Here is a 23,639-nt window from a genome sequence, read left to right as displayed (position 1 = left end):
TTGATAGACTGAGATCACAAGTAGGCAGAGAGGCAAGTGGCGGGGGTTGGGGGAACAGGCTCTCCCTGGTGCAGAGCTTGATCAAAGGACCCTGGGCTCATGATTTGAGCTGAAGGCAGAGGCTTAGCCCACTGAGCCACCCAGACACCCCCTAACTTGTAACTCTTATGAGAAATGGTCAGTGTCTGACATTTCATAGCCTTTCTCCCCCTCAGCCCTACCTTCACCACCCTTTCAAGCCTCTAAGTAAAACGTCCCCTTGCATGCTGGGTCAGCTCCTCTTACAGAGAAGCTAAAGCTAAACTGTGGGTGAGAGGTTGACAGTCCACATAATAAAGAGTTACTGGGGAAGGTGGAGAAGAAAGAGCAAGCCAAGTCTGGGACTGGTACTGTGGGGCCTGAGAAGAGACGAGCCTCTGTGGAGTGCGTGGAGAGGCAAAGAAATTTCCTAAGAGCAGCCCTCAGTTACTAACTGGCTGTCTCTTAATGTCCTTCAAGACATAAAAGTGAAAATAAGAATTATTTTCCTTCTGATCACTGGACTGTATTCCTTTGACTGTGGTTCAGCACTGAAACTGCGTCATATGGACCACCCCTACCCTGCCTTTATGTAAGTTATGTCCATGCATATAGATAGAATGAAGTTAAATATATATACCTGATAGAAGTGGGAAATAATTTAACAGACGCAAAAAACTACACATTCATCTATGCATATGCATATAACCTGTATGTAAAAATAACTTTAGACTCAGACACTTGAGTCTAACAAACTCAAAAAGCCTTTGGGTAAACGAACAAAATATGTAGACAGCACATTCAAAGAGCTTGGGAAAATTGTTGAATCGTTATTTTAATTGAGTCTGTTTTCCTTCCTTCCTTCCTCTCTTTCCTTCCTTTCATCCTTCCACTCTCCTTCCCTTTCTTTTAAAGCCAAACAAACTTAGGTTCAAATCCCAGCTCTTCCACATAATGAATGACTTTGAATAAGACCCTTCATCTCCTTCGACCCCAGATTTCCTACAGTGAACTAGAGCTGACTGACTCCACCTCCAGGAGCCACAGTGACCGAGATGCTGGACACACAGTGGATAGCATATTGTTAATTCACAACAAGCCAACCAATGCCAACAACGTTGCTCAGTTAACTACACAATCTGAAATAAGAGTGGAAAACATACCCCACAGTCTGGTTAGGCTGCACTTTTTCCCCCCTTTTCTAAATAGTTTTCTCCTTCAAGAATGGAGCTTCAACATTCCCCCCTAATATTTTGGGAGTTACTGAAAGTTATTATGGCAACAAAACTAGGCATTTTTGCTGAAAAACATGTTATTGCCTCAGTGTTGCCACAGATCTATTCAGTTCATGCTCTATGAAAAATCCTGCTCTTAGGGGCCAAACAGATGGAATGATAAAAGGCATTCTTTGCAATACCAGCTGAGGCTCTCTCTGCCTTCGGCATACCTCCTCTCCACAAGCTGGTGGTGGGTATCAAGGAGGTGACGCATTGCATGGAGCACTGGGTGTGGTACATAAACAATGAATCTTGAAACACTGAAAAAAAAAAAACCACGCACACACAAAAACAACAACAAAAAAACCTACCCATCAATCTTGACTGTTTATCCTGTTATTAAGGGAGTACCTTGTCAGTGAACACGTGTAAGGGTGGCTACCAATGACAGTGTGGCCACGAGGACAGCAATTTCCCAAAAGATCCTTGATTCTCACTTATTTTTTGATAAAGTAGTAGTTGAAAATTTTTAAAAATTTTGTTCACAAGCAGGAATGGAAATTTTCCGGGAAGATAAAATTAGCCTATAACTAGGTTTGGAGATGTACTTAGGGGATTTTATTTTACTTTGTGGTCGTTGTTCATAAAGAATAACATCTACGTGAAGCATACTTGAAAAATTTGGTATTAAATCTCAAATTTTTTACCAAACCAGGATCAACCAGTTCTTTAGAGATGGCAGGCACTTTTATTCAATCAATAACTAATTATTCAGTACCTGCTGGGTAGTGGGCCCTAGGCGAGGTCCTGGTGAAAGAAAACTAAAAAGACAACAGGGCTCTGGCCCTTACATGCTTGGGAAAGACAGTCAACTAGTAAGCAAATAAATAAGACAAAAGGAAATGTAGATAAAAGTTTTGAGAGAAAGCGGAGTGTATAGGTATTATAATAGAAAATAATGGGATTTCTACCTATTCGAGTGAGCAAGGAGGGCTTCTGCCAGAGGGGGACCTTTAGGCTGGGATCTTAAGAATGATCAGTTTTACAAAGAGGTGAGAGGTGGGGGGTAGAGGGCATAAAAACAGAAAATACAAAGATCTTGAGGCAGGAATGAAAGTGGTGTGCTTTAGGACCTGAGAAAGGCCAATGTGACCAGCTCCCTAGCTGGACAGCTAGGAAAAGGCAGTGACCGGGTCATATGGGTCATAAAGTTTGGTTTCTATTTTAAAATCAAGAGGAAGCTTTCAAGGAGTAACAGTGGAGAAGAAAGAACTAAACAAGTATGGAAGAGAACCAAACTGCAAGCAGAAGACCAGCAAGAAGGCCGTGTCAATAATCCAGGCAAGAAATGGTGGCAGTTTGGCCTGAGGCAGTGGCCTTGGAAATGGGGAGAGAGAGAGAGAAAAATCACTGCATAGTTTAGAGGTAGAACTGGTAAAACTTTCTGATAGATTAGCAGTGGTAGGAATCCAGGACAAGTCCCAGATTTCTGGTTTGGAAAAATGAATGGATGGCAGCAGCATTTTGAGGGGAGCTGGTGGAAGCATGAAGTCTGAAGGAGGACTTGGAAATTCACTTTAGGGGATGTTAACTTTGATGCCTGTGCAATACCTCGCTACCCATCTATGGTCCTTTCTGCAAATTAAACCTTTAAAAGGTGAAAGACAACACTAGCCCTTCTATTTCTTCAGGTTGTCATCAGCCACAGTGCTCGTATTTATTAAGATACTTGTGAAAAGTGAAAAAGGTCTTTAAACTGAGTTCATACTTTTACTAATATTGGGAATTTTCACTGATAAACTGGCTGCCTGAAAGGTGAACTTGGGCTGATGTACTGAGGACTTGTTTCTTGGGCATCTTGGAGAATATGACCTTGGGATATTGTTTCTTTAACCAAGAAGGAAGGTAGGTAGGCAGGTATGGAGGAAGGAAGGGAGGGAGGGAGGGAGGGAGGGGAGGAGAGGGGAGGAGAAAGAGGGCGGGGAGGAAGGTAGGAATAGGGGGAGAGAGGGAGGGGGAGAGGAGAAGAGAGGAGGAAGAAAGAGAGGAAGGGAGGGAGAGAGAGAGAGTAAGGAAAGGGAAGGGGAGAGGAGGGAAGGGAAGGGGAGAAGAGGGAAGGGTAGGGGAGGGGAAAGGAGGGAAGGGGAGGAAAGGGAAGGGAAGGGGAGAAGAGGGAAGGGAAGGGGAGGGAAGGGAAGGGGAGGGAAGGGGAGGGGAGGAGAGAGGAGGGAGGGAGCGCAGGAGGGACTAAAGAAGGAAGGAAGGAAGGAAGAGGGTGGGAGGGAGGGAGGAAGGGAAGGCCAGTGCTTTAATTCTTCTTTTTAATGATTAATACTCTTGTCTCCATGGTGACAAAATCCCACGGGATTGGGTGGTTGGATTCTGAAGGAAGCAAACCAACTGATGAGCTACTTGAAAGCCTAACTGCAGCTTTGAAAATCCTTCCAGCGCACAAACTGCCCTCCCTGACGTTTCTTTGGTGCTGATAGCAGTTCTCTCTGCAGCTATGCGAAGAGGGTGTTTATCTGGGACAGTTTCCAAACGTGTCTTGCAACAGAATCTTGCTATAAAGTTAAATCGTGTGAAACTAACAATGATTTTTCTATATGCGAGGGAGGCTAGAAATATCCCAGACAAAACAAAAGTGAAATGAGCACAATCTGTTTCCCATCTTTAAAATAATTCTATTTCCAAGAGGAATGTAAAAGTTTAGAGTTAAAAAAAAAAAAAAGGAGGACACTTACCATAGATCTAGGCTATGAGTGGCGGTATATACTCAACTGATCGTATTCTGGCCATTTTTATAACCCACTGGTAATACTACATCAATTCAGGCTATATAATGACCACTTGTTCTGGTCATTCTGTTCATAGTGATACAGTCAGTATAATTGTTCTCAACTTCTTACCTTAGAGTTGGTGTGGATTTCAAGAATCATGCTTTAAAGATCTGTGTACGTCTACCCACAAAACCCACCATGCCCACTGGAAACCACCACTGCTGCTTAAATATTTCACTCCTGCAAAAGGAAATGTGTTTTATTCCAGGCATCAAAAAGGGGATGACAGGCCTCCCCTACCCCCACTGACCTCCCCAGCCTCCTTTCCTGCTGTTCACCTCGTCACACTTTGCACACTAGAATATATGTGCAATCCACCCCCTCGAGTGTGGGTGGTTTTAGTGACTTGCTTCTAAGGAACACAATCTAGAAATGTGATCAGGTCACAAGAGTGTGACCTCCACCGTGCTGGGGCGCGTGCGTGCTCGCTTGCTGGCGCTCCCTCCCCCCGCCCTCTCACCTGCCCATGCAGAGGAAGCAAGCTCCCCTCTCTGAAGCTGCTCTATGCAGGGGACCCCATGGCAAGAAAGGGAGGGACAAACTGAGGACTCCAACCAACAACCCCATGAGTGAGCTGGAAGCTGACCCTTCCCAATCTAGCCTTGAGAGGACTGCAACCCATTAGTGACCCTGAACCAAGGGTCCCAGCAAAAATATATCCAGACTTCTCACACATTCAAGCTGTGACAATAATGATAAACGTGCAGTTCTGAGCCACTATTTTGGGGTAATTTGTTATGAAGCAGTAGATAACCAGACCACCCCCCTTCCAGGGTGGTTGCAGGGATTACATGAGGTAACGTAAAAAGTCCTGAGCAAAACGCTGGAGGCCACAGAAGGTGCCACACTATGTCAGCTCTGCCCTCCTCCCCCGCTGCTCCACCGCCCTGCTCCACCAGTTCCTGGCCACTGTCACCTCACGTCTGGATCCCCACAGTGGCTTTGCAACCGGTCTCCCTCCTTCCCTGCGTCCGGCTGGTGATCCTCCTTAAGAAGCAAACATAAAAACTTCAACAGCTCCCTATTTCTCAAAGGATGAAAACCAAAATCATATTCCAGGCCCCCAGGCTGTGCCCATCCTATTTCCAAGCTAGCTCCCCATTCCACACTCACATCTCAGCACCCTTCTATTAAGATTAATCTCTTCGCTCTATCCCAAATACACTTGGTCCATTCCCACCAGCTTCCTCACTAAAGGAAGCGTACCTGCTCAGCACATCCTCCCTCCTTTCTCCTGAATTCCAAATGCCACCCACCCTATCAGGTCACTTCAAGGACCATTTAGGACCAACCTCCTCTACTGAGCTTTTCCAAACCCTACCACCCTATGATAATCTTCTCCCTTGCCTAATTTAATATGTACTACTTTGGTACTTAAAATCAGACATGGGGGCCCTGTGTGGCTCAGTTGGTTAAGTGTCTGCCTTCGGCCCTGGTCACAATCCCAGGTCCTGGGATTGAGCCTGCTTCTCCCTCTGCCTGCCACTCCCCCTGCTCATGCATGTGTTCTGTCAAATAAATAAACATCTTTTTTAAAATAATAAAATAAAATCAGAGATATAAAATCTGAAAATAGGCAGAAGCAACTTCAGAAAGCATTCATTTTATGGGTAAAGAAACCCAGGCTCTGAAAGGAGAGGGACACCTTAATAAGAACAGGATGAGGACCAGAATTCAAGCTTTGAAACTCTCACCATTATTTGAGTCCCTGTACCCCTGGGGCTAATAATACATTATATGGTTGTTGTTGTTTTTTTTTAATTTAAAAGAAATTATTTTTAAAAATCCTGTCTGGGACGCTTGGGTGGCTCAGTTGGTTGGACAACTGCCTTCAGCTCAGGTCATGATCCCAGAGTCCCGGGATCGAGTCCCGCATCAGGCTCCCAATTCCACGGGGAGTCTGCTTCTCTCTCTGACCTTCTCCTCGCTCATGTTCTCTCTCACTGTCTCTCTCTTTCAAATAAATAAATAAATAAATATCTTTTTTTAAAAAATCCTGTCTTTCACTTCTCCAGTGAAGACATACAAATGGCTAACAGACACATGAAAAAATGTTTATCATCACTAGCCATCAGGAAGATTCAAATTAAAACCACATTGACACCAGTTAGGAGGGCAAAAATTAGCAAGACAGAAAACAATGTGTGTTGGAGAGGATGTGGAGAAAGGGGAACCCTCTTACACTGTTGGTGGGAATGCGAGTTGGTGCAGCCAATTTGGAGAATAGTGTGGAGATTCCTTAAGAAATTAAAAATAAAGCTTCCCTATGACCCTGCAATTGCACTACTGGGTATTTCTTTTACCCCAAAGATACAGATGTAGTGAAAAGAAGGGCCATCTGTACCCCAATGTTCATAGCAGCAATGACCACAGTCACCAAACTGTGGAAAGAACCAAGATGCCCTTCAACGGATGAATGGATAAGGAAGATGTGGTCCATATACACTATGGAGTATTATGCCTCCATCAGAAAGGATGAATACCCAAGTTTTGTATCAACATGGATGGGACTGGAAGAGATAATTATGCTGAGTGAAGTAAGTCAAGCAGAGAGAGTCAATTATCATATGGTTTTACTTATTTGTGGAGCATAAGAAATAATATGGAGGACATGGGGAGATGGGAGAGAAGGGAGTTGAGGGAAGTTGGAGAAGGAGATGAACCATGAGAGACTATGGACTCTGAAAAATAATCTGAAGGTTTTGAAGGGATGGGTGTGGGAGGTTGAGTGAGCCTGGTGGTGGGTATTATGGATGGCACATATTGCATGGAGCACTGGGTGTGGTGCATAAACAATGAATTATACTGAAAAGAAATTTTTTTAAAAATCCTGTCTTTCAAGTAATCAATACAGAATACACCTGCATACATAACAAAAATTGTTTCTGATAACTAAAACACATTCAAATTTAATAAGTGGGCACTGATTAATGAAATTTATCATAAAATCCCTGTAGTTACTAACTCTCCAGAATAAAAGTGTACTCCTTCAAAAATTTTTCTAGTATTGTAATCATTGCACAATCTTTTTACTATTTTCGGCATCAACATTCTGAGAATCCATTGTGTACTAGCTGCTACGTGGAGAGAAAAATGAAAAATAAAACCCTACATTTAAGCAGTTTAGGATACAAATGAGAACACAAGAGAGAACAGTTCTTTGTTCAAAGCAAGCAAATACCTTCTTGCAGATTTAGTCATGAAGATACCAGATGCCAAGAATATAGTTCAACTTAAGGAGGTGTAAGTTTAATGATCAGAACAAAATGGGATAAATTAGGAAAAAACTGTATATAAGAGACACATTACAGTATAATATATTCCTTTTTAGGTTAATTTAATAGGACTTCATATATGTGATTATTCTTCAGTTTTCTGAATTAAAACTGTTCAGGTGGCCATAAGGTCTGGAAACACGGACAAATATATATAATAAATAGTTCAATGATACTCCAATGAATGCTCATAGAACGTGCTATTTCTCACTAGCAATTCCTGGTTCAACAAGACGTGCCAAAATGCACTGAACAATGTGTACTAAAGCGGTATTTTCACCAATCCTGCTACATCCACCAACAACGCATCACCAAGGTGATCTGTTGTCTGATTTTCACTGAATAAATTTGTGTCCCTACATACCCGCGAAGCAATCAAGGAAGAAGTACATGTTCTTGCTTTCTGGACTCTGTGGTCACCTGTATTTTTTTTCTTTTAAGTTTCACCTCCTATAAGTCTTGCAAACATTTTTGCCATTCATATTATACCAAGAAAAAAATGAATACTAAAAATGAGATAATGGAAAAACAAAAATTGATTTATTTTGCTTTTAAACTTCGCAAAACAATTTACTGAAAATGAAGTGATATTTAATCTATGAATAAAAGACTCTCTAAATGACACTCAGGATGTTTTACAAGTTTGGTTTTAAGATAGATTTGAATTCACAACAGGTCTTACGCACAATGATTTCAGTCAGTCAGGCACTCCAAACACAATGTGGAGGTATAACAAGTATGTGATGAGCTCGTAATAGTCCAAAGGTATATAAAGACCTTTTTCAAATATGGGAAGAAATTAGTCTTTCTACAGTATTAACCCCTAAAAGCTATTCTCCTTTATAGACAACGATATTATTGTCAGTTTCATACACTTTTACTTTATAAAGAACTCCCAGAGGAAGAAATTTCTGGAGGTTTTCCCAGATATATTTAGCCACATTTTCTGTCGTGCTGTAGAAAAAAAAAAGGAAAGAAGATCAAAGGCAAATAAATAAAATTTCATTTTTTATATTTATAGAGAACAGAAATTCTAGAATTAAAACATAATGTTAAACAAAACTTCAGAAATCACACAGCAATTGACAGCAACTATACTTTCTTACTATCTACTAAGGAAAGCTGGTCACACTCACCTTACAACATCTGCAAAGTATGGCACATCCAGATCCAGATTCTTATGATCGAGGGGCTTCATAATTGCCTCCTACATATAAGACGAAGAAAAAACACCACTCGTTCCATTTAGGGCTCAAATTCTGTAGTGTTCTATCTTTGCCCCTAAACCTTACCTCATCAGTGAGCCACGAACTCGGTACTTCTAAGTACTCTCACTAAGCAACACTTAAAGTTGAAAAGTAAAGCAAGGCCCGGATCTCCATGATGACTGGTTCTCCTCATAACTAAATGCAGAGACGTAAGAAATCAGGAGAATTCATTGGAGCTTTCTTGTAACCAGCCATTGTGGTTCAGAATTGAGTTTAGCGCTTCTTGAATTCTGTCCAAAAACTTACCAAAATACTAATTACTAAAAATAATTCTCCATACAGTCTTCTCTTCAGCCCAATGCTACAACGTCATTAGGACAAGGATCCTGTGAGTACCATTTTACAAAGCAGTCTAAGAGTTAAACTCCATAAGTAGTTCTAAATTTCTGCTATGAGGAGTAATTTAAGAAAGATCTTGAACTCTTAGGAGAAAAAAATATAAAAGTATGTGAAGACCATTGCTTCCTAATATGTGTATATATTAACATAACGTTTTCCTTTGTCAGTGGCAAGAACAGTAATTGCCTTATTTTTCTCACTTTTTACTTTCAGCTATTGTACAAAATCTAAGCATTTGTGAAACATTCTAATTTCCCAATGGTACGTTTCTCAGAAGGGCACATTAATAATAATAGTAATCATTTTTTGAGTAAAACCAGAACCATATGAAAACAGTTAAGCTTTTTTTTTTTTTTAAAGATTTTATTTATTTATTTGACAGACACAGATCACAAGTAGGCAGAGAGGCAGGCAGAGAGAGAGGTGGAGGCAGGCTCCCTGCTGAGCAGAGAGCCCGATGTGGGGCTAAATCCCAGGACCCTGGGATCATGACCTGAGCTGAAGGCAGAGGCTTAACCCACTGAGCCACCCAGGCATCCCTAAAAAAAAACAGTTAAGCCTTAAACCGAATAGCCTTTAAAACAGATCAAATGAAAGGCAGTTCCAACATGGATATCAAGAAAATACCTATTTTCTCTTTGATCCCAATTCAGGTCCCAACTTTTCTTTTGAAGCTTCTTCCAAAGGCCCCTTCTGACTTTATGAGCCACTCTTACTGTTGGGATTACACGGTATCCCTCAGATACAAAAAGTGGGGAAGACTTCTCTACAAAGAACCTCTCCTCCAGCACACGGTCATATGTCTGCATGGGATGCTTCACATCTCCTACACTATTGTCTTGTATTGTACAACACTCTGTGCATATATATTTTATGTCCCCAGTAAATGCAAAAACTCTGTCTTTATAGCTTTCCTAAAGTACCTGAAACATACTGCTATCTGTTCATTCACTGATTATTCTTTTTTTTTTCTGAAGATTTATTTATTTATTATTATTTTTTTTTAAGATTTTATTTATTTATTTGTCAGCGAGAGAGAGAGAGAGAGAGAGAGTGAGCACAGGCAGAGTGGCAGGCAGAGGCAGAGGGAGAGGCAGGCTCCCCGCCGAGCAAGGAGCCCAATGTGGGACTCGAACCCCGGACGCTGGGATCATGACCTGAGCCGAAGGCAGCTGCTTAACCAACTGAGCCACCCAGGTGTCCCTGAAGATTTATTTATTTATGAGAGACAGAGAGCATGCACGCACACGAGTGGGAGGAGAGGCAGAGGGAGAAAGAGATTTCTGAAGCAGACTCCGTACTAGGCGCAGAGTCTGATTCGGGGCTGATCCTAGGACCCCAAGACCATGAACGGAGCTGAAATCAAAAGTTGGTTGCCCAACTGACTGAGTGACCCAGGCACCCCTGATTTACTTATTCAACTGAAACTTACTGAGCACTTACTATTGTTTGCCTCCTAAAAAGGTAACATGAGCACTCTGTGGATAAGGGCTATGTCACAGTCACCTCTATACTGGTACTTAGCTCAAAGACAGGCAGAGCGGGCAAAGTTGCTGAATATATGGATGATAAGTACCCTAGAAGCAGTAATGATCATTAACAGCATTTTTATGAGACAAATGTCAGATTTTAGAACAAGAGTAAGGAGCAAAGTGGGCACCTGGGTGGCTCAGTCAGTTAAGCATCTGCCTTTGGCTAAGGTCATGATCCTAGGGTTCTGGGATCGAGCCCCGTGCCAGACTCCCTACTCAGCAGGGAGCCTGCTTCTTCCTCTCTCTCTGCCTGCCTCACCCCCTGCTTGTGCTCTCTATCTCTGTTAAATAAAGTTAAATCTTAAAAAAAAAAAAAAAAAAAAAGAGTAAGGAGCAGAGTTTAAGAGAAAAACCAAACAAAGAGGTAAAATGATGGAACAATAAGAATAAAGCTGGATAGGAGGAAGTCCATTCCCAACTTTGTAAAAGACTAACCCCACAACCTAAGGCATATCAGTGAACTGTTTGGCTCTCTCAATCTTAATCTATGGAATGAAAAGTTGGTCTGGATAATCTCTAAAGTCTCTGACAATACAGGATTTCTAAAATTATATGGTCAACAAGTCACTAATTGAACTCCTTCTTCTGTGTTATCCCTATGGTAAACTGCCTCAGTGAGTTTATGATAAAACTAGAGTGAGTAACACAGGGTAGTGTTAAATCTATGATCAACGGCGTAAGGAAAATCCAGAGAAGGAAAGAAAAGCTTCAAGGAAAAAGCTGTATCTTGAAGGAAAGGCAGAATTTGTTAAACGGAGGGAATGAGGATACACCAGCAAGACATACAAGATGAGCCTGTCACTGCTATTCCCATCACTGCAATATAACTGTGACTTATTTCCTTTAAATCACCCAAGCAACTTTAGAAAAACATGAGAGTAATTCTTCCAACGACTTCCCTACTCCCACACCCAAATCCATTCACAAGGTCATGGAACCTCTGGAGATACTTGGTTGGGGAGGTAATGGGGGGGGTATCAAATACACCTAGAGGACAGTACCTAATAAGCAACCAATATGACATTACCTCCATATACTCTTTGAGGTCGGTCAAATTCATAACCATTCCTGTAACAGGATCAATCTAAAGAGTAAACAAAGGTGAATGTTAGCATCATATGCTCTTCATATTTAAACCTCTGTTAAATTATTAAAGGCTGTACAATGTGCAAAAATTGTGCCCACATCTGCCTTCATCCCCAGGACATTCATTGATCTCAGTAAGGAAACACCAGGTGCTCCAGGAACCCCTTTCATGGTCCTGCTCTTCTACCTGTCCACATAGAGCAGATTAAAGATAACCCTTTGGGAGAGGAAAGGCCTAGAACAGTAGCAGCTCACCATACACAAAGGACAACAATGAAGCAATATTGATTTGAACAGAATTTTTCAACACAGAATCCATCGCGTTGGCTGAGAGGGCCCACAATCTGCACAAATCACACAGATCTTTTCAGCACGTACCTCTCCATGCACTGTCACCACAACTATGGGAAAGAAAACAGAACACCAAAAAACCACATGACTTTCAACACTTAACACCCAAGCGCACCTTAACAATATAACTTAAGTGTTAGATCTCTGCCCTGCAAAGCCCTATTTATATTTTCCCTCAAACTGCTGTTTTGTTAGTTAAGATCTTTTTATCAACCAAAGCAAGATCAGCTAAGACAGAGAAGCTCAGCAAGAGCTTTGGCTAAGCAGAACAGCCCAGCCAAGGCCAGAAAGGGTGTACATTCAGCTTACGATGTCAATGCACTAGGTAGGAATGTCCACTAGGTAGAATTGAGATGCTGCTCGATCACTGTCTGCAAAAGTAAAAAATGTACAGAAAGACATCCAGCTACACATCAAGCTGGACCAACACTGGGCAGGATCTTTCTCAGCAAGCAAAATCATTACAGGGCCTAAAATTCTTATCCCTTCACTCACACAAACATATATAGTTTATGGTAATGTTCTGTAAGTTAACAAAGTGCTTGTATGAACCATGTGAAAAGTGATGATCAGAGTGTTTTACAAACTAGTGATTAGTAGTGATCACTAAGTTATCAGTGATCAGTGATAATCACTAAGTGATTAGTGATTACAAACTAGTTTTACAAATTAGTGTTATTTTTCAGCTCCATATAAACACCATTAGGTATTACGTGATAAGTGAGCAAACTAAAAATGATAAATATCATAGATCAATTATGATACTTATATCAGAGTTGTATAGCGGTAACTAAACTAGAAATTCTGATCTTCTGACATCTTTTGAATCTTTTTACTCTACCAAACTATATGCTGTTGATACTCCATTGCTTACAGAACTGTTTTTTGAGATACCAGCCTTATCTCAAAGAATTAAGTCTTGTATACTCACATAAATTATTTTCTTGGAACACTGCAGGCAGTTTTAGACTCAACATATTTTTCTGCCATACAGCGTACTCCTAGCCAACATCTCCCTTTTGTCAATCATTATTTACTCAAAGAATACAATCTAATGTTTTTAATACAATCTAATTTTAACATTAATCTGAGCAATACCTAATGAGAAGGAAGTAGGTGCCAAAAGAATCTCATTATGCGCACAAACACCAAGGGTGGGGGGGGTGGATTGTTTAAACCATTTATTATCTCTAACAGAGCAGATACTTGCAAGGTGAAACTTAAGACACATCCAACCAAGGCAACAGATTTTTTTCATTGAGCTTCCATGTAACTTCTCATTTAAGGCTCAAAGATGCTTTGTCCATAAAGTTTCTTACTCATTAAGACTCTATTTGCTGATCACACTTTCATCCTTATTGAAAGGGCTAAAATTTCATCAGTTTCTCTCACCTTTATAATTGTGCCCATGGCCATTTGGATTGTTGCATTTCCCAAACAGCTTCAAATTTTCTTCATTACTCAGAGATTTGCTGACCAAAAAAAAAAAAAAAAAAAAAAAAAAAAATAACATGACACAAGTTCAGACACTTTCCCTGTTCCCTACATTTATTATTTGCTCTAGCCTTTGAAAAGCTTCACAATTTATTACTTTAGCTCACCAAATGGAGAGTCATAAATCAACCTGATTTCCTTATTCCACTTTCTGTCAGGAACCAGTGTATGTCCCCTCATTAGGCTACCATAATGTACAAATGAGTGTAAACGAAGTCCACACCCTTGTTCCACAGCAAGATTCCAACTGATCTGCTCAAGGCCTTCGATTTTTCAACTCAACATACATTTACTGGGTATCCATTACGTAGTAGACATGGACTGAACGAAGCAAGGACACACAATGATAAAAGATGCTTGTCTTCAAGTGGCTTAGGGTGAAAGAGAGAAGTGAGTTGGGGGAAATCAGAGACCTAGACGAACCATGAGACTGTGGACTCTGAGAAACAAACTGAGGGTGTTGGAGGGGAGGGGCGTGGGGGATTGGGTGAGCTGGTGGTGGGTACTAAGGAGGTCACGGATTGCATGGAGCACTGGGGGTACTGCATAAACAATGAATCTTGGGACACTGAAAAAATAAAATAACTTTTTAAAAATCTCATTTCTTCTTAAAAATAATTACATGATCTACTACATCTCCTCTTTAACAATCTTGCATGATTATGCCTGAACTACTGCCCACTGACTTCACCAATCCATAGAGCAGTATCCAAATTAGGTAAAAATTTAAAATTACAATACTCAACTGTAGTTCTGGGCAGAAAAAAATTTTTAATTTTTATGTCTATAACTGTCCAACCAACCCTGCATCTTCAATGAGTCCTTCTATGTGTGAATGTACTATTACCCCACCCCTTCCTTTCTGAGTCTCTCTTCTCCCCCCTCCCCTCCTCCTGCCCATCACTTACACTTAGAATGCTACGGTTCACAAAGCCATAGCACAAAATTATCTCACTGTGCCCTCAACAAAACTGGCCAGATGGTGCACTCCGCACAGAAGGCGGGGTCAGGTGCGCGTTGATCGCTGCTGCATCCCTGCCACCTAGCACAAGACCTGACACGCTCGCCACAAACACCTGCCCAGTGAATGAATGGATGGCCCTTGTTAGAAATTACTGTCTTCGTTTCTACAGACAGGGAGACGTATGCTGAGAGCGGAGCTTGCTCTTGAGAGGCACAACTCCCCACATCGACTCCGCAGTGCCTTCAAGCAGTCCATGCTCCGTATCCAAACCCCGGCAGTGCTCCTTGCTCTCAGGGCTGCCTTAGGAAAGCGAACGCCTGGGTTCATGACCCCTGTGGTAAGAACGGTATACACCTGGGTTGCTGCAGAGATACTGGTGACGATGACTAGCACTCCTGGCACCTCGCGGCAGCTCACACTTGCCGAATGTTCCCTGACACTGTGTCACCCGGGCTAGGCGAACTGCTCTGGGAGCTACTGCAACCCTTCGCGATCTCTAAGGAACGTGAGCGACCCCGGAGCTGCTCCAGGGCAGCAAGCCAGCGGGGGAGCCTTCGGGTTCCGCACGCAGGGCCGTGCCCTCGGCGGTCGGCTCTGTTTGCCACCGCGCCTCCACGGCCTCCTCTGGTCGACTCCAGCTGTCACCGTCACCGTGGCGCCAGGGCGGCCGGGGGCGCGCGTCGGTTCTCACACCTGCGCTCCCGCACCCGGGCCCCGCTCCCCACCGTGGGCATTGTGGGTGCACCCCCACCTGTGGAGTCGGTGGGTCGCGCTGAAGGAGACGAGGCGGGACACTCGCGCCCGTGGGTGCCCGCCCTCGCCGGCACCCGCCATGCTCATCGCCTCGCCTCCTTCTTCGGCGGGCGGCGGGGCTGGGCGGCAGCGCGTCCCGCGGCTGCGCAGTGCGGCCGGCGTCCTGGGACGCACTCTCGGCTCCGCGCTGCGACTGGCCCCCTCTGCTGGTCTGGAGGCAGTAAGGCGCCCCGTACTGTGAACCTCTTGGATAGGAGGAGTTGGGGTAAGTAGGCAAACCTCCCAGCGGCCCGTCGGAAAAGGTGGGTGGAGCCTTAGTGTCTTTCATTATACTGACTGCTGGGCACATAGGCCTGGTCACACTTTGGGTACTGGAGGGAGCTCTTGGAGTCGCTCCTGCCACTCCCTCCCAGAAAGCCCTAGTTACAATAACCTCCACTGGCTGAGCCCAACCTAAAGGGAGCGGGGATTTGAGAGCACGTGTGGGAGCAGGTGGCTTCCGGAAACACTACTACTTTCAGACTTGTAAAGATTCTTCCTACTGAGGAAAATTATCAAGCTTTATCATCCGCGTACATGAAGCCATTTATGAACACATGCAGTCGTGAACACACACGCATTAGTGATTCTCTGTCCTACGTTGTCACCTCTGGAGTGAACCAATTCTGTTTCTTTACACCTACTTAAAAGGAATATCCAAACTACTTGTAGTTCCAGTATTGTGCACCTCTTTTCTCCATTTATTAGCTCACTAAATAATTAATAGCTAACCATGAGGCTGGCAGTGTTCCAGATACTGGGAAGGACAGATTAAATCATGGGAGTGGCAGGCATACAGTCCCCAAATGGTGATTTCTCTCAAATGTCTCCTGTCTCCAGCTACATACTCTGTTCTGCATGAAATTATGGTCATGGAGCAAACGTTCTTAACACATTTTCAAATATTTCTATTCTCTCCCCCGTTGGGCTGTGAAGAACGTCAAAGAAGATAAACTTGGGAGATACCTGAGATAGACACTATCTAGTTCAGTCCTCTCATAGACAGGAAAGCATGGGCCTAGATAAGTGAATTATTCATCCAAGATAACTTACAATAAAACAGTATTTCCGGGGCACTGACCACATCAGGGATAAAATACTTGACTCATTCCAAATGAAGTCTTAAGAATCAAAATACAAACCAAAGGAATTTCTGAGAAATTACTGTAGTTACTTCAGTAAAATATGGCATTACATTTGCAGAGCTCTCTAAATGTTTTTATTAAGGATACTTACCTCATTTACCCTCAATGATCCTTTATGGATTCAGCCATGTCCCCCCAAATTAATGTGTTGAGCCCCCCAGTACCTCAAAACGTGGCTCTATTTAGAATAGGGTTTTTGCAGATGTCATTAGTTAAGAGAAAGTCACAAGAAGCCCTAGTCCCTTTTTCCTTTCCTTATGCACCACATACTCCCTTTCCTTAAGTCTCTGGACACTGATGAGTTATGAGCTGGGCTTAGGGACAGGAAGAGGCCCTGCCCAGGCTTTGAAACTTAGTCATATGCTCACTCAATTTTACCAGAACTCTCTGCACTGGATTACCAGGCATAGGCATACTACAAAATACCATTGATTCTTTTTTGTCTTCTCCTTCAAGAACCTCAGCAGAATCTGGTCATCCATGGGCCAAAATCTTTTAATTATACCGCTTACCTTTATATGTTTGAACTTCACTCCCCGTGATTAGGATGGAATTTATAGAGGAAAGACATTATCAGCTCTACATACTTCACAGAAGTCAGCTAGAATCTCCTCCACCCTTTAGATCCAGATAAGATCTAAATCAATCTTCCATGTCTGGTCTGGGGGAGTACAATGCCTTTTTTAGGATTTCTGTGAGATATATTTACATTCTCTTACAATGACTTCAGCCTCAAAGCTCCCACATCTGGTGTATTAGCTGTATTTAGGCATCTTCCCGTCATTCTGGTACCTGCTGCTTTTGTTCTCTGTTTCATCAAGCCAGACACAAAACTTAGAACTTTCACTTTATTGCCACAATATAAGCCATTACCTGTGGCATTTTTGTACCTGCGGGAACACTTCACTGAAAAGGACAGGGTTTATGATGTCTGTAATAACTCCTGAAGATACTGGGAAGAAACTGGCTATGCTGGTCTGGGGCTGTGCATGAGCCTAACCCTGAGTTCACAGATGCCCCAAACTAGGCATCTAGGAGGCTTAACTGGCCCGAGGCTGGAGTTAAGCAGAGGGAGGAAGTATACCTGAAGGAAAAGGGAACATGAGATCTTGAAGTTGTTGGCAAGAGTGTGGTTTAAGGGACAGAAGTAGGGGGATTTGGGCGGCTGGTAAAACTGGGCGTGGGGTGGTTAGAAATGGGGAGATTATATGGCCTCTAGTGCCACCTGTTGCCCAACTGAATGAAGAACTTACCAGTTTCTGGAGAACTATACACACGGAGATTAGAAGAAATGCCTGATTTTAGTAACATTCAACAAAACACCTTCCTAAGGCTTAGCTAGGGGCAGGACAAAAGGTGGCAGTTGGTGGTTGAACTGCTGTGGTGTCTGTGGACAGCGGAAAACCAGTTTGGAAGAAAGCCTCTAAGCCTGACACAGCTGGCTTCCCCTCCTCTGTGAGCCCTAGAACCTGTGCTAATAGGCAGGCTGTGACAGAAAAAACAAGGTGCTTTTTAGAGCTCATATTTTACTATCTACGATTATGTGTATTTTTTCCTCTCAAGTGTGAGGACCTCTGTCACCCACGCTATCTGGTGGTAGTAATGACAAAGCTCTACGTTTCCTTTCATGTATTCTTATTATCTAGTGGAAGATCTATCTAGTAAATATAAATTTAAAACTCTCTTCAAACGGTTGTATCAATACTTGCTTAATGTTTTTAAGAAAGAGCTCTAAGAAACTATAAAACCATTATTATCTCAAGAATTCTGTTTTTGTTTTTGTTTTGTCTTTTAAAGATTTTTATTTATTTGACATAGAGAGAGAGATCACAAGTAGGCAGAGAAGCAGGCAGAGGGAGAGAGGGAGCAGGCTCCAGGCTGAGCAGAGAGCTTGATGCGGGGCTCAATCCCAGGACCCTGAGATCATGACCCGAGCCAAAGGCAGAGACTTAACCCACTGAGCCACCCAGGCGTCCCACAAGAATTCTGTTTTTAATAGAAATTTTAAAACCGGTGTCTATGGTTTGGAAGGGAAGGTGCCGTTTAAAGCTAGTTTCCAGTGTTCCGAGTTGTTCCATCAGACTGTTACAAAGGTACCGTGGAACCCGTAAGGCATTCGCACAGGCACTTCTGCTCGGCCCAGTTCTTCAAAGTTCTTGGCATCCAAGACTAGGAGAAAATTGTTTTCATTCTAGAATAGAAAGACAATACTGAAAATTCTTTTGATCGTGTCTTATGCCTCTTCCTCTGTATCCTCAGCACCTAACACTGTGACTTGACTATCCATTCATTCACTAAATGTTTGCTGAACTGCCAGACAAGCCTCAGAAGGACACTATGGCGAAGAAGTTCATACTTAGAGTGAAGAAATTAAGTTGTTTATATTAGTTACCTTCCTAGAATCTCTTGGAGTTTAAGGATCCTTTCTGCCCCTTTTCAATCTCCTAAGAGACACAGAAATTTTTTCTTCCAAATTAGAAATGCTTCCATTTTGTGTTACTTTGGAGCTGTACAAAGGGCAGCATTACAAGGCAGACCGATATATGCCCTGGTGTAATTACAGGAGTGGCAAGTACATGGTATGGGGACAAAGTCCTCCTAAGCCCATGAGAGATATTAGTAATCGATCGTGGCACTTTTCTCATCAAACCCTTAAAAAGCCTCAGAATCCTACACCCCAGGCAGCTGCTAATAACTGGTACTCAACCAGCCACAAAGCTGGTACTCAACCTATTTGCCACAAGACTGCCTTCGACAAGAAGTTAAGACATCATGGGCTGAGACACCAGGGCTCACCACATAAGACTTTTGGGGCACTCAGATGAAACTGGCAGCACAGACGGTGGCATGAACATCAGACTAGACATCAGAAGACTGAGATTTAAACACAGGCTTTACCATTATGAGATCTGACACCAGCTCTCCCAACTTCTCTAAGTTACAAATTCCACATCCATAAAATGGTATCTAACAAAGCTGTTCTGATGAGTAAATAAGGTGACATGTGTGAAAGTCGTCTGTAAATGAATTTCTGTGCAAATGTATAGTATGAGGATGATTCTATAAATAGAACCTTAAATAATACGGCACAGATTATAATAAAAGAGTATGTACATATGAGGAGAGGAAGAAAAGGGAAAACGTGCTGCATTGGAATAAAAAATGACAGCATCACTGAATAAAATCCTCAGAAGTCTCCTTGCTACCTCTTTGACTAGTGATGCGGAAACACACCTACCTGGTCAGGGGTGATCACCACAGAGAGAATAACCCCACCATCTTCTTCACTGGCTCCTGGTGCGGGAACAAACACAGGTTCCGACGGGTAAAAGCCATCTTCTCTCCAAATCTAGAAGTCCCCCCAAAAAAGTATTTGATAGAAAGTTAATTATGAGCAAGAAGGTTCCTTGGCGTTTGTCACTTCTAGCATGAATATGGGTCAGTACAGCATTCTAACAGTTAGAGAATCAGGCTCACTGAACTGGGGGGTGAGGGGTGTTTTTGCAGCTGCAGACTCTATCACCACCAAACACAATTTGTGCGATTACAATTTCCCATAGGCCTGAAATATAAGTGTCCCAATAACCTGAACCCCATGATTTCTCTAAAAATAACACCAAGCAGAGACTTGTTTTTCTGGGCTTGTGATTCATTTAAGATTCCCAAGACCGCATATACCCCTTGCCTAGGTGATTCCATGGTTCTCAAACTTAATAAAAGTAAATGGCTGAGCTGCCTAAATATTAAAGAATCCCAAGAGCTACTTTAACAAAACAGAAACTAATTCAAAGTGCAGAACAGGTCTTTTAAAAATTCAGAGAGGAAGGGGCACCTGTGGGTCTCAGTCGGTTAAGCATCTACCTTTAGCTCAGGTAATGATCTCGGGGTCCTGGGTAGGGCTCTCTGCTCAGCAAGAATCTGCTTCTCCCTCTCCCTCTCCCCCTCCCCAGCCCACTCAGGCTCTCTCAGTCTCTCTCAAATAAATTTTTTTTTTTAAAAGAGTTCAGAAAGGGAAAAAGATTTTCATTACCATCAGTGTCTTATTCACCACATCAAGCTTAATCAGAGAATCCCCCACTAAATGCCGAAAGCCGCAGCCATAGAAGAAACGATACTTTTTGCCACTGAATTGGCCATAGTTGATCTGGGGAAATTCAACACCTCCTTCCTCCTCCAGATCCTCAGGATGTAGATTTTCATAAGAGCACCAAATCTAAAAGGGGTCCCAAAAAGATTTGAAGTAATTGCTTACTTTCTCACTTATTTTATGCAAGGTAGGTCAGTGAAGGTGCTGAGAGTTTGTGACAGGGCTTGGGAACTCAGACTCTAAGTCATTTTTTTCCCACTGTTCCTTTTTCCGTCATATGTATGAATGCATGAAAGATTATCAGGTTTTGGGGCACCTGGGTGGCTCAGTCAGTTAAGCATCTGACTCTTGATTTTGTCTCAGGTCATGATCTCAGGGTTGTGAGATTGAGCACTACGTCAGGCGCTGCAATGAGTGTGGAGCCTGCTTAAGATTCTCCCCAAGGGGAACCTCTTACACTGTTGGTGGAATGCAAATTGGTGCAACCACTCTAAGAAACAGTATGGCGGTTCCTCAAAAAGTTAAAAATAGAGCTTACACTATAACCCAGCAACTGTACTATTAGGTATTTATCCCAAGGATACAAACATAGTATGTACCCCTTCAAAGGGGTACATGCACTGCAATGTTTATAGCAACAATATCCACAACAGCCAAACTATGGAAAGAGCCAAGATGTCCATCAACAGGTGAATGGATGAAGAAGAATGTGGCAAATGTGTGTATGTGTGTGTGTGTGTGTGTGTGTATACAATGGAATATTACTTAGCCATCAAAAGAATGAAATCCTGCCATTACAATGATGCGGATGAAACTAGAGGGTATTAGGCTAAATGAAATAAGTCAGTCAGGGAAAGACAAATACTATATGATTTCACTCATACGTGGAATTTAAGAAACAAAACAGAGAGTCATAGGGGAAGGGAAGGAAAAATAAAATAAGATGAAATCAGAGAGGTAGAGCAGCCATATGAGTCTCTTAATTATAGGGAACAAACTGAAGGTTGCTGGTGGGGAGGTGAGTTGGGGGGATGGAGTAACTGGGTGATGGACATGAAGGGGGGCACATGATATAATGAGCACTGGGTGTTATATGCAATTGATAAATCCCTTATCTCTGAAACTAATATATGTTAACTTAAAAAAAAGAAAGAAAGAAAGAAAGATTTCTATCCCTCTGCACCCCCCGTTTGCCCACATGCACTCTCTTTCTCAAAAAAAAAAAAAAAAAAAGATCATCAGGTTTTGTGACTAGGCTGTCAGATGGCATACAAGGGGGAAGTGGACTTTTTATTCTACTAAAGCTGAAACACTGAGGGCTACACAGTAACATGTGTAGGGTAAGTGCAAATTACCTAAAAGGTGAAGATAATCAATACCAATCTCAAATACTTAGACATGCCACAACATTAGAAAACTGCACCTATCTGTTTGAAAAGATAAAAGGAAAGGTAAACACAGTGCTCCCTCCCACTGTGACCTTACCCCGTTCTTACCCTGCAGTTCTTGTGACCTTACCCTGCTCAGCTGAATTGTTTCAGATTTACTGGGCACCAAACATTGTGGAGAACAGCCAAGGAATAAAGTAACAATTCAAAGTCCATCTAATGTCTTTCAAGGTATACCTTTCCATTAGCTTGTTTCACAGCACTAGCTGAAGAATAGGACAATGGGCTGAGGTTCTCTCCTTCAGGGTCATTCAAACTGACATGTAAGGGCAAAACAAACCGCCGAGGGAAAGATCTGCCTACTGAATTATAGACCTGTTTAGGAGAGACAAAGAAATAGATGAGAAAATGTCATTCATGGGATAACAGCACGTCCCAATAATTTATACCCAGTCAACTTTATTGGCATTCCTAAGTAATTGCATAAGTGATAAACTTTCATTTATTCATTTTTCCACAAATATCTGTTGAGTACCTACGATAGGCAAAGCACCATTTTAGACTCTGGGAATGCAACAGTGAACAAAGTCTTTGGCTTCATGGAACTCACATTCTAGTGGAGAATGGATGATAATAAATAAAAATTAAAATACATATTATTGAATTAGTGTCAAATAAACAAATGATTACATAGCCCAAGGTCTGGTAGTAATAAGTACCGGTAAGAAACATACTGCAGGGTGACAGAGTGCTTCCCTCTTCACGTTTAGTCATAATATATCTCTGCATGGAAAAGCATCAACTTAGTAGGACTGAGTTGCTAAAATGTGGCACATTCTCAAGGTCTGTTTTCACGATTGGTCCTTGGCTGACACCTGAGAACTGAGCCCTTGGAATGTTCTGTCTCCCAAGAGTGGTTCTGCATGCCTGAGGTCTTGAGTCACACTGCACTAGTTTGTGCAGACAGTTTATAATAATAGTGTGATTTATAAGGAACACTGCTGGCCTGTGGGCGTATGGAGCTTTGCTAACTGAGGGTGTGTAGGGGCTTTGTGCCCATATGCTGATCCTCAGCAAAACCCTGGACAATCAGCTTCCCTGGCACGCAACATTTCACACAGGTTATCACAAGTAGTAGAGAAATCGGGTGTGTCCTGTGTGACTCCACTGGAAAGGACTTGGAAGGGCGTACTGGGCGGTTTTCTCTAGACTTCATCCCATGCACCTTTTCATTTGCTGATTTTTCTAAGCCTGTGAACCATCCTAGTGAATCATCAAACCAAAGGTGGCTCTGAGGACCCCCAACACAACCTCCCTGCAGAGGTCATGTTTAAGCTGGAGACTCTAACAAAATAGGTGGTTTTGTTTTTGTTTTTGTTTTTTTCCTGACAATGAGAATGCTTTACACATGTTTTCTTCTCTTGAAATACTGTAAGATGAGGGCAAACGGTGCCATTTCCCCTCACACACCTGGTCCATATCATCTCCATCTCACACAAGAGTATTTCTACGGAGTAAAGATTTAGTGCTATTTTTAAGCTTCACAAAGAGTTAGAGTTTTTAAAATTAATTTTAAATTTATTTAAACATTTTTTCCTTTTGTCGGGATGCCTGGGTGGCTCAGTTGGTTAATCAGCTGCCTTCGGCTCAGGTCATGATCCCAGCATCCTGGGATCGAGTCCCACATCTGGCTCCTTGCTCGGCGGGGAGCCTTCTTCTCCCTCTGTCTCTGCTGCCACTCGGCCTGCCTGTGCTCGCTCACTCTCTCTCTCTCTCTCTCTCCCTCCCTCTCTGGAAAATAAATAAATAAAATCTTCAAAAAAAATTTTTTTTCCCTTTTGTA

The 23,639-nt window shown here is 42.4% G+C and overlaps 2 protein-coding genes across 6 annotated transcripts in view; both read right to left on the bottom strand.

Annotated features, from left to right (window-relative positions):
• Positions 1 to 7,868: 7,868 nt before the first annotated feature.
• Positions 7,869 to 15,290, bottom strand: PTS (6-pyruvoyltetrahydropterin synthase). Its single transcript, XM_045077560.1, has 6 exons — positions 15,136 to 15,290; positions 13,319 to 13,398; positions 11,954 to 11,976; positions 11,517 to 11,573; positions 8,487 to 8,557; positions 7,869 to 8,304 (listed from the first exon to the last, which is right to left on the bottom strand). The coding sequence occupies exons 1-6, from the start codon at positions 15,222 to 15,224 to the stop codon at positions 8,181 to 8,183; spliced, it is 444 nt and encodes a 147-aa protein (XP_044933495.1). The 5' UTR covers positions 15,225 to 15,290; the 3' UTR covers positions 7,869 to 8,180.
• A 2,813-nt stretch (positions 15,291 to 18,103) lies between these two features.
• Positions 18,104 to 23,639, bottom strand: part of BCO2 (beta-carotene oxygenase 2) — a 109,033-nt gene continuing 103,497 nt past the window's right edge. For 3 of the 5 annotated variants that reach the window (XM_045077473.1, XM_045077471.1, XM_045077472.1), the window contains exons 11-14: positions 22,034 to 22,171; positions 20,352 to 20,534; positions 19,560 to 19,670; positions 18,229 to 18,512 (exon numbers count right to left, since the gene is read on the bottom strand). In XM_045077473.1, coding sequence (XP_044933408.1) covers positions 18,399 to 18,512; positions 19,560 to 19,670; positions 20,352 to 20,534; positions 22,034 to 22,171 — 546 coding nt within the window. In that variant the 3' untranslated portion in view covers positions 18,229 to 18,398. 5 annotated transcript variants of the gene reach the window in all.

This window comes from Mustela putorius, unplaced genomic scaffold (genome assembly GCF_011764305.1).
Source record: "Mustela putorius furo isolate JIRA1106 unplaced genomic scaffold, ASM1176430v1.1 tig00000198_pilon_pilon_pilon, whole genome shotgun sequence".
Lineage (NCBI taxonomy): Eukaryota > Metazoa > Chordata > Mammalia > Carnivora > Mustelidae > Mustela > Mustela putorius.
This window is presented reverse-complemented; position numbering and strand designations above follow the sequence as displayed.

Coding starts and splice junctions, on each gene's coding strand:
- PTS (XM_045077560.1), bottom strand. CDS start 15,224: ATGAGCATGGCGGGTGCCGGCGAGGGCGGGCACCCACGGGCGCGAGTG. Junction 11,977..13,318: donor CCATGGGCACAATTATAAAG/GTGAGAGAAACT, acceptor TCTTTCCCATAG/TTGTGGTGACAGTGCATGGA. Junction 8,558..11,516: donor ACCTCAAAGAGTATATGGAG/GTAATGTCATAT, acceptor TCTTATATGTAG/GAGGCAATTATGAAGCCCCT.